The 11,443-nt window shown below is 40.5% G+C and overlaps 1 protein-coding gene across 3 annotated transcripts in view; it reads left to right on the top strand.

Annotated features, from left to right (window-relative positions):
- TBC1D5 (TBC1 domain family member 5) overlaps nucleotides 1–11,443 on the top strand; it is a 504,213-nt gene that overhangs the window by 443,347 nt on the left and 49,423 nt on the right. For 2 of the 3 annotated variants that reach the window (XM_036267496.1, XM_036267497.1), the window contains one exon: nucleotides 2,696–2,755. The exons of the other annotated variant lie outside the window; for it this stretch is intronic. In XM_036267496.1, coding sequence (XP_036123389.1) covers nucleotides 2,696–2,755 — 60 coding nt within the window. The remainder of the gene's footprint in view (nucleotides 1–2,695; nucleotides 2,756–11,443) is intronic. 3 annotated transcript variants of the gene reach the window in all.

Genomic DNA, 11,443 nt, shown 5'->3' with positions numbered 1-11,443 from the left:
AATGTAGAGCTATCACACATGATTTAAGGAAAAGGAGACTTTAAATCATTAACATGTTGTAAATGTATTTTAATGCCAGGAGACATGCCCACTTACAGAATGGGAATGAATGTTATTTTATATATTTCTTAATTGTACTCTTTTATTGTTCTAAACAAATATGATTTCAATATTGCTTTGATAACAAGCTGTAGTCAGTAGTAATTCTAACTGATGGCAGGCAAATGAGTCAGAGAATCTCTTAATGCTGTAGCTTAAATTTTCTGAGGAACCAAGCCAAATGACTATAGAAATATAAAGTTGTGTCTCTGAGGAAATGTCAAGTATTAATATCACAGTAAGCAAGAAAGGAAGTGCATGAGGATGGAACAATTGATGAAAACTCGGTCCCCAGTCATAAGAAGACAGCAGAGCACTTAAGCAAAGTGTTTGGGACACAAGTACCACCACTGGGGTGTTTTGTAAGCAATCCCCGTGCCGGAGGCAAGTGGCCTTGTTTGGCAACTCCTCTGTCTTTCTATTTCTGGTTTGTTCTTCTCAGTCAATCTACAAAGAGCTGTCTACCTTCATATTAGCAATAAGTAGTGTAGCTAATGCCCCTCCCTGCAAAAAGGCTTGACTAGAACGGAGGAAAGGGCTAGGGGAACAGTGTGCCGAGCAGAAGCCAGTGCAGGTTCACACTCCCCACTCAGGCACCCGTGACCTGGAGCAGAACCCGATGGCTCCTGACCCTTTGCCTCCTCAACCTGAGTGAGAGCATCCACTGATTCCGGGGGTCTTCCAGCTCCAAACATCTATGGTTCTTTTGGTGAAAGATTATTTGTTAACTTGATGATGAAAAACACTTCTTCAACATGGGTCCTTTAAGCTGGTGTTTCCCGCAAGTGTCCCGCTGTGCTGTGGCCCGGCCAGTGTGCAGGTGTGTCACAGATCTGTGCAGTAGCATGAGCACAGAAGCCCGCCGGGAGGCTTGCGCTGGAGCATCACTTCCAGCTCTCAGAACGCACCATCTACTCGGAGCCTTGGAGGAAAGACACGTACCAGCCTTTTTAGTGTACTCTGCTGGAAAATCTGAAAGTTGTTTTGAAAAATGGTTGTTTATAAAGATGAAAATGCTTATGGTTTTCCTAGGTTAGTTAACTTTTGATCATTTGTGCTTATACAGAGGAACAGTTGTATGGAAAACAGAAAATCCACGTATACGTTGCTTGAAATGCATTCTGTAGTTCGTATTGGGGCTGGGGCTGGGGCTGTGGAGAAACGGAAAGGGAGCACAGATGCTCCTCCATAATTTTCTTGGTGATATTTAATATTAAAATTAGTTTTCAGTCTCTAAATATACACTAATAGGTGATCCAGAAGCAGCAGAATAAAATGGGTAGCAAGCATAAAATTGAAAATCTCCTTCAAATATACAGAAAATAGGCATGCCATTTGTCAGTGAATAGAGAGTTAACTATCTTATGAAAATTCAGGACCTGATAACTTTTGCTAAAAGCTGTTTGTCACTTGTTTGGAGTATACCTATTTGTAGATTTTATTGCAGTTAAAGGAAAATAAAAATGTGTGTACTGTTAATTGATAGGGATGATATAATTACAACCAATAATTTTGAGATGAGCTAGCCCTGCTGTAAATCATAATTGTAGCAAGTGGTCAAGGCACCGAGGGTGTGTTATTTAATTCGAAAATAGATTTTTTTTTGCTATTGTATAAAAACTACAGGGGAAGCAAGTCTATTAGTCATACATTATCATGCATAGAAAATACAGTGCCTTTTAAGGAGGCTTGTTTTTTTACCTTGTTAATCTCAAAATAACATAGACCTTCAGTGCTGTTGACAATGACAGCTTAATGTGGAACTTTGTCATCCAGGGAGGAAATCAAAGAAGCAAAAAGTCTTCCCTCTGAGTGGTAGTGCACCTCAGTTCTTCACAGAACTGCCCGTGGTGCTTCTTTTCTTTCTTTCCTGTGTTCTAAAACTGCGCTCCTTTTCCCCATTTCCTTTGTCTGTTTTTCGAATTTGAACATTTCTTCATTTTAAGCATGTACTACAGGTCCAATTTGTAAATGAGATCTTGCCTATAATAAGTATATCAAGTTTAAAGGGTATGCCGTTCACAGATTTATTTTTACATGTTGACATTTATAAGTACATGTGGTAACTTTTGAAATCTTTTCAGTATTTAATATGAAATTAGAACTTGTTTAAGTCTTTATTGAAGAAATTGGTTTCAAGTTTAGTTAAAAATAAATTGTGCCTGTTGCTATTTTCAAAAGAATGCTTATTTAATAAATGCATGTAACTTTTTGGGTAAAGAAATTAAAAATATATGTAAAATCACACTAATATTTGTAGCACAATGAAGTCTGTTCAGCAAAATCTTTTGATTGCTAGAGTTTCCTATACTTTCAACTGGTAGAAACTTGTTTGATTCTTCAGACTAGTAGAAATTTGTTTGTTTGTTTTTTTCTTTAAGAAAAACATGCACAAATGCTTTTTAGAAAACACATTAAAAAATTGTTCTTTTAAAAAATAGCTTATATTTCTTTTCATAAGATTACACTGTATTTTCTGTTTTATTTTACTTTTAGTAATTTGATTGATAAATGTATTACAACATTAAATATAAAAGAAAAATTTATTATTTTTTTCTTTTTATGAAATCTAATTATTTTTTCTTGTGAAATCCAGGTGATGTAGTTACAGGAAGCAATGTTTCTGTTCCTGTCCAGACTCTAACTGACCTCCAAGGTACAGTTACCGTGGCAATGTAGTTTATCTGTTTGCCTGCAGTATTATCATTGCCAACTTCAAAACTCCATTGTTCTTCTGCCCACCCTCCATTCATAGTTGATCAGTTCACTACCATTGTTCAGCCACTGAGTGGCACTGTTGTTTAGAACAAAAATCCCGTCATGTCATACCTTGGTGATGCCAAATCTGTCTGTGATGTGGGTTTTCTGTTCAGTGTGCACCAGCCTCTTTCCTTGCAAATATGGTCACTCTATATATTGTGTTGATTTTAGCACTATATTTTATTGGGCAGCTCACACCAAGGTATCCTTTTTGTCACATAGGTGCTCTGTGACAGTAACTAACAAATTAGTTCTCAGATTAGACAATTTATGTGCTTGCTATTTGTATGCATATTATTATTGTACTAGCCAGAGGACTTGTTATATTTTACCTAAAAGAATTACAACTTGATTTTGAAATACGTTTTTAAGTACAGGCTTTGTATTATGACTCAACAGAAAGTTTGGTTTGACAAATCTCCATACATAACTGGCAATGATTTAAAATAGAAAGATAAGCCCTAGCCGGTTTGGCTCAGTGGTTAGAGCGTCGGCCTGCGGTCCCGAGAGACCCGGGTTTGGTTCCCGCTAAGGGCACGTACCTTGGTTACAGTTTGTCCCCGGCCCTGGTTGGGTCGTGCGGGTGGCAACCACTTGATGTGTCCCTTTCACGTCGACGTCTCTCTCCCTCCCACTCTATCTGAACAAAAAAATAGAAGAATGTCCGCGAGTGAGGATAAAAAAAAAATAGAAAGATAACATTTTAATATCATAGTCATTTGTTCAAAATCTAGAAAAGGGTTTATTTAAGAAATACAAAATAATAGTATTCCATATTCAGCACCTCCTGTGGAATTTAAAAACAAATATTTAAAGTTGCAGCATTAATCTTTTATTATGTAATCTTTTAAACAAAACATACTAGAAAGAGGCATTCTGTATTAAGTGGAAGCCTAGGCTAACTTTAAGAATCTTCCATTCGAATTCAAACAGAGAAAATAGCAGTATTAATTAAAACTCATATTAAAAATATCCCCATGATTTAGTCATGCTAGTAGTATTAAAATACTGTTCTAATAATGATACGTCTTCATAATACCTGTGCTTTTTGATAAATTAACAGAAAAGAATATATTGTGATTAGGAAATGAGTGGTATGTGGCTTAAGATCTTGAAAAAAATAAAATTTGCCATAAAGGGATGTGACCTTCCTTCTATATATAGTTCTGTGTGTCACAGGTATAGTTTCTGGCTGTGTTCTGGTAACTGAACCAGCTGACCTTTAAGGGTTTTTCAGCCTGGGGATTCCATGAGGAGCTGCTATTTACTCTCTTGGTGCCTGTTACGAGACATAAAGGGATGTGGTAACATAGAATAGAAAAGGCAGACAGTCTCCCAATGGTTTCTCTTTAGCCTTGTCAGTTATTACACTTAAATAAATATTGATGTGATTATCTGATATGATGAGAATTCATAGGACTTAAATCTGTTTCCTAAAATTAAAATTTGAGCCCCCCAGACAGCTCTTGAACAAGGGTTTTGTTATCCCAAAGTTAGTTTGGCTGTGGAAAGAGGAGCTGAAGGCCGCCTGGCTTATTCTAACTTCTGCTTCTGTGCTGGCATCGCTCAGTCCATTTTCTCCTGCAGGCCTGAACCTCTTGACCATCATTGCCTTTTGAACAGAACCTTGAAGAGGGAGGTTATATAATTTTATTCAGATAATTTATGTTATATAAGTACAATCTTGCCATTTATTCACTCAGCAAGTATTTATTGAGTGTCAACCTCTGTTTTCACTGGTCCCTTGCTTCCCCTACAGTCTTACCAGGTGGCTTGGGCATCAGCCTGTGCTTTGGATGACCCAGGCAGGCCTACACAGTCAGGAGCCAGCTCTTTCTGGAGGCCCTGTTCGGAATTCCCCTGCCTGTCACGCTCTGCCAGGGATTCTGCCAGTCTTCTGGGGAAGGCCCCAGCCACTTTATGAGACATGAGGTCCAAGTAAACAGCTTTCAGTCTGTGATGATGCTGATGAGACAGTGAGACAGTACCTACCCCGACGTGAAGAAGTCCCTTTGTGTCTTCTTCAACACACTTCCTGCAGAGTCAGAAAGCAGAGGGAAGGAGAAGTAAACCAAAGAAGTTAGTGGTGGCAACAACAAGCTTTCTAGCCTGAGCTTAATAGGATTAGTGATGTTAGGAGTGAGAGAACTTCATCAAGTGTGCCAAACCCATTCCACTCCCCTATACATTTCAAGAGTAGGCACACTTTTCATTTCATGGAGCGAAAACTATCATTTGGACTTTTCCAAATGTCTTTTTTTTTTTTTTTTTTTCAAAAAAATAAAGTAAAGATCAATAGTCTCCATGATTCTTTGATTATATATAGTCTCTTTAAAAGAGATTTTTATATCTATCATTTTTGCCTTTTAATGTATAATAATTACATGGGTTTTTTTTTTATTTTATTTTTTATCAATTTTAGAAAGAGAGGAAGAGAGAAGGAGAGAGAGAGAGAAAGAGAAACATCAATGAGAGAGAAAATCGATTGGCTGCCTCTTGCATGCCCCTCTCCAGGGATTGGGCCACAACCTGGGCATGTGCCCTGACTGGGAATTGAACTGGCGACATCTTCATGCGTGGGTCTACGCTCAGCCACTGAGCCACACCAGTGGGGCAGTTATATGGGTTTTCATTTTCTTTTAAGAAAAATACTGAATATTCAGTAAGATTTTATAATTTAGATCAATAAATAATTTTTGGAAAATTTGAAAGTTCAGTTTATATCTCTGTATAGGTTGCAATCATTTAAAATGTGCCACAGGAAAATTTGTTTTTTGAAGGTAACTCAATGGATTTCTCCGAAATTATTATTGAAAATGTACACCTACACCAGAAACTTTTTTTCTATAGATACTTACGAATTTATTCAAACACCAAGAAGCTTTTTAATATGGATACACACACACACACACACACACACACACACAGAGGCATTACTTTCAAAGAGAATTTAGAATTTTCAACAACAGAAGTATATAAGTGTTATCATATAATGGACCATTAGGAAAGAAATTTAGATTTCATAAGTTATTGGCCATAAACATTTTAAACATTTATATTTGTGTGTATGTATTTCTGTTATGGATATGAATATATATGTATATATACACATACACACATAAATGGTATCATTATATAGCATTTAAAAGTAAAAAAGGAAGACAAAGGTTAAAAAAAATCTCTCTGCCCAGATAACCACAGCTGACATTCTCAAAGTAGAACTAAAACACATATGACATTAGACAGTCCCAATTAATTAAAGGCACTAAATAGAAAAAAAAAACACAAAAAAAACAACTTTTCTCCTCCCACTTTTTTTTTTGCCAGCCCATTTCCCTAAGCGTAGTTATTCTTAAGTTTTTTATACTTCCTTTTAGGAAAAAAAAAAATCAGTTTTAAACTGAGGAGTCAAGTGGGAGAGTCACAGAAATGTGATAACCACTCATGTGTCCAGAGGTGACTTCCTTTCTGGACCTTCAGGAATAAAGCACAAACAGAAAGGTCCCAGTGTAGATGACACTCAGCAAACTGGGAGACAAAGAAAGAGGGGAGGTCAGATCAACTGGAGCAGGACATAGTGATGACCAGAGGCCGCTCTGCTCAGCAGCGTGAGGGGAGCTACTGAAAACAAAAACGAAACAAAACAAAAAATGGTCCTCATGCATGGCCCTACATCGGTCACTCTGGTTGCTGCTGCGACGTGCTAGCCCTGCAGCAGAGCAGAGAGTTCCATTGTGTTCTGCGGTGTTGCTTTAAGAAGGCAGAGAAATATATGATATGTAAAACAAGTTTCCAGAAGCACCGACTAGCTAGAAAATGCAATTTTGTGGAACACTTATTCCAAAAGACATTGAATAACTGAGTTGATTTTTAACTGAGAGTAAGATCAGTGTTTGCCCTTTACTGTCAAGAGACTTCATTCTGCTTCTCTTTAATTTTCTCTTGTGTTTGCTACAGCCCGCCTGGCACAGCCCTTATGGGAGCGGAGTGGTGCAGCTTTGCCTGGCAAGGGCTCTGGAGGTGGGCCTGGGTTTGCATCCTGCCTGCATCACTGCCCTGCTGGGTGACCTGGGGAGGTTACTAACTTCTTCTTTTTTTTTTTTTTTATCCTCACTCGAGGACATTTTTCCATTTTTTGTTCAGGTAGAGTGGGAGGGAGAGAGGAACAGAGAGAGAGAGAGAGAGAAACATCGATGTGAAAGGGACACATCGAGTGGCTGCCACCCGCACGACCAACCAGGGCCGGGGACAAACTGCAACCGAGGTACGCACCCTTAGCGGGAACCGAACCCGGATCTCTCAGGACCGCAGGCCGACACTCTAACCGCTGAGCCAAACCGGCCAGGGCTAACTTCTTATCTGTAAAGAGAGAAAGAGGAAAGCTGCTTCCAGGGTGTAAGACGTGCGACCACGACACTGTCCCCTAGTAAGGGCCCGAGGGTGCTGCCTGCGCAGGTGGTGGTGATGCTGGCAGAGCCATTATGGATTTTCCTCAAGTACCTTCGGTTTTCAGAATCAGATGATGAAGGCGCGATGGAGCACGTCTCTAATAACTTCCAATGTGCGGAAGCCACGTCCGCGGCCAGCACCGGGTCCTCTGTGCTGACCGCTGTGGTCGGGCGGGACAGGGCTGCTTCAGGGCCTTCCGTTTGCTCTCTGGTGGCACCAGTGTGTGTCTGTAACGAACAGACACCAGCCCTCTTGCTGTCTCTCACTCGGGTCTGAGGTAACAGAATGTGACCAGATGGGCCAGATGTGTCATTTTGTCCTGGGTCACTGCGTGAAGGCCAGGTGATCCCCTTTCTGTGGCAGACGGCCTGGGCTTCCCAGGTTTCTCCCTTCTCTTCTTCTACTTCTTCTTCTTCTATTTTTTTTGGAAATCCTCTCTAGGGGATATTTTTTCATTGATTTTTAGATAGAGTGGAAGGGAGGGAGGGGGGAGAGAGAGGAATACCGATGCAAGGGAGCACATCGATCGGTTGACTCCCGCACGGCCCCCAACTGGGCTGGGGATCGAACCTGCAACCCAGGTATGTGCCCTTGACTGGAAATCGAACCCATGGACCTTTGGTACGTGGGCTGACGCTCTAACCACTGGTCAGGGGCCCTTTTCTGCTCTTCTGAGCTTGAGACAGAATGAGATACTCCCTCCTTCATGCTTCTAGAGCGCTGCTGTTATGCTTATGTTTGCTTTTATCACTTGGGATTGTGGGCTAGTGTGTGTACAAGTCTCTGTTTTCCTTGCACTGTTACTTTGGAGCTTTTTAGGAGCTCCTGATGTGCCTTTTCCCTTCCTCGGGGCTGGGCAGAGTTTCTGCAGGCATTGCAGAAGCTTTGCCTGCTGTTCGTTTGCGGATGAAAGGCTATGTGTGCGCCTGATGCAGCCTAAGGATTGGTCAGTATTTAGTGTATTTGAGAATGCCTTGAAATGTAGAATAATTTTTGATTTATTTCCTTGAGTCAGGATTTCTGATAAATAAATATGAGACAGGTTCACAGGTAGGAAGCTTTTGGGGGAGTGTCCTCCAGATCAGCCCCTGGGAGTGAAAGGAGCAGCACTGAGCCGAGGGGGGAGCTGACCTGCCTCGCAGCTGCTGCTGGAGCCCCGGGGGCTGGGATGGCCCTTCTGAGTGGTCTGCCTTGAGAAGGGGCCCAGCCTACACCCTCTGTCAGCCCAAACCCTGGAGCTAATCCCCGGGGAGGAGCACCACCTTGGGCGCAGCAGCTCTTTAGCTGGGGCTGTCCTGGGAAGGAAGGAACTCAGAGCCACACAGCAGCTGGGGAACAGTGCCTGGGTCCTGAAGGGGGATCTGGGCAGGGCACCACCGCCTTGTACTTAAGGATGTGCCTCAGAGAGTGAGCTTTAGTTGGAGTGCTACAAAAGAAATGTTTAATGTTGTTCCTATCAGTTAAAAACTGAAGAAGGTTCTAGAGCAGTTTATGGGCCACAGCCCCGAGAATATTGACTTCTCAGCTCGGAAGTGTGCAGGGGAGGCCTGGGTGATAGAATGTCTCATCCATCTATGAAAAGGACAGGGAAGTTCGAGAGTCCTTTATTCTGTCTCAAGGCAAGACTACTTCTGGTGCCTGGGCTTTTCCCACAGATCTCCAGAGGAACTATTCCATCATCCCCTTTGGGAACATGAGAGGTGACTCCATTTTCTTAAGATCTAAATGTTTATGTTCCCAAAAGGCACAAAAATGGTCAGCTAGTGTGGCTTAGTGGCTCAATGTCAACCCACGCACCAAGAGGTCACTAGTTCGATTCCCGGTCAGGGCACATGCCCAGGTTGTGGGCCCAATCCCCAGTGGGGGGCATGCAGGAGGCCACCAGTTGATGTTCTGGCTCATCGATGTTTCTGTCTCTCTTTCTCTCTCTCTAAAATCAATTAAAAATAATTTTTTTTCCAAAGGCACAAAAATGTTAGAAAGCTGATTTCTGCAGTTGAGGGGAAATATATTTGTACAGGGTTTTTACGTGAGATATAGGCCAAGAACTTTATTGTAGCCCCACTAGACCCACCACTGTGTTAACTTGTCCCAACAGGTGACACTGGGAATGACCAGTCACTGCCTTCAGTGACATTTGGCCTTTGTGATACAGCACCTGTAACTGAATACAAGAGACCTGACCTTCAGCTTTTTGTTCGTAGAGAACGTCATCTCAAAATACACATATATGTCCTAAAAATTGGGTAGATGGGTCTATTCCCCAAATATAGTTTGTTTTTTGTTTCTTCTTTACTGTTCTGAATGAATAGCTGCTTGGAGTCGCACTCTGTGGTACAGAAATAAAATGTGTTGGCACAGTCTTTAAGTTGGGACAAATCTGGTGATGTCACTAGCTACATGTATGACTCCGTGTCCTTGGGCAAGTTTATTAAACTCTCCGAGACTCAGTTTTCTTACACATAATTACCTCCCAGTGTCATTCAGATGAAGTGAGATAACGTGTGTAAAGTTCCATATGTGTCCATGGACTGACATTTTGCAAATATCACATTGCTGTGGTGTATTTTAATTTTCTGATCTCTTCTTTGGGCAGACAGATTAGGGAAGTATGTATATCAGGAAGGTTGGAGAAGAAATTTTAATAGTACACAGCTATAGTACAGATCAAATCTAGAATCAAAGACAAGGTTTCCTGGTCTTATTATAATTTCATCATGGAACATTTGCTTTGTAAAAACTGGGATAGCTTCTTGAGATTTTTTTTCTTTGATAGTTATAAATTCTTTTAAATGGAAAATTTCCCCAAGTTTGATCGAACTTTACTTATATAAATATCAGATAGATATAATAGGTACTTCCTACCGCATTTCAGAAGTAGTAGAAGCAACGAAAATTTTATGAGATTTGATATATTTGGCTGCTCACAACTATTTTTTCATTTTGGAAGAAATGGAAAAAAGTTGTAATAGCCCACAAAATTTTAACAGGAGTATAAGAAAATATATGATTCTACCTGGAATTTTATATTAACTTGGAATTTTAAGTATAATGTTAAATATTGAGAGTCTAGAGATCATAAGTAGAATATAATAATCAAAGGAGTAATAAAGAGGATTTCCCATTTATTTAACAGTTCTGTGGGTCAGAAGTCTGATACAGACCTCACCAAGCTAACACCAAGGGGCCAGGAGGTTCTAGGAGAGAATCTTTTGTGCTATTGGCAGAATTTGATTCCTCATGACAACCAGTGTCCCCGTTTCTTTGCTGGCTGTCAGCTGCGGGCATTCTCAACTTCTAGAAGATGCCTCGTTGGCTCATGGCCCTTTTCTCCATCCTCACAGCCAGCAGTGCCAGGTCAAGTCACACTCATGTCTCAGTGGGATCCTTTTTGTTCTTTAGTCACAGCTCTGGTCATTCTTCTGCCTTCCTACCCACTTTAAGGACTTCTGTGCTTACATTAGCCCGCCATGATAGCCGAGAGTATTCTTCCCATCTCCAGGTTCTTAACCTTAGCATGCCTGCCAAGTCCTTTTGCCATGTAAGTTAATGTACTCATAGGCCCTGCAGATTAAGGGTGTAGGCATTATTCTGCCTGCCTCATATATGGCTTTTAGGGGGAAGATACAAATTATCAAAATTGACCCAAGCAGAAGTAGAAAACCTTAATAGTGGAATGAACATAGAAAAAACTCCCAAAAGCCATCATTCTAATGCCTTTGAAAACACACCAGCACCAGAGAATTTTATAGGTGGATGATTTGAATTTTGAAGGGACAGATACATTCAGTTGTATAAACTTAGAAAAGGCTAAAAAACATTTTTTTTTATTTCATTTTGTGAAAAAGCCATGTTCTTGTAAATCAGAATGCTTTGGCTTCATAGATTTATCTTTTTTTTTTTTTCCCCTATGGACTTTTAAAAGCAATTTGAAACTCAGAACTAAGCAAACACTCCTTTTTTGTAGCTACGTCTTCCACCACCCAAGGCAATAAAAGCTACTTAAAGAGTAGAGTTCCAAGGAGCAATGAGACAATATTCATAAAAGGAGAAAGAAAACCTAGGTTTATAATAAATACTTAAATTTTTCCCACTACATCATCTTGGGGTAAGAAATGCCTTCCTAAGCAGGACT

Source organism: Molossus molossus, unplaced genomic scaffold (assembly GCF_014108415.1).
Source record: "Molossus molossus isolate mMolMol1 unplaced genomic scaffold, mMolMol1.p scaffold_m16_p_18, whole genome shotgun sequence".
Taxonomy (NCBI): Eukaryota; Metazoa; Chordata; class Mammalia; order Chiroptera; family Molossidae; genus Molossus; species Molossus molossus.
The sequence above is the reverse complement of the archived record's forward strand: the minus strand, read 5'-3'. Positions and strand labels throughout refer to the sequence as shown.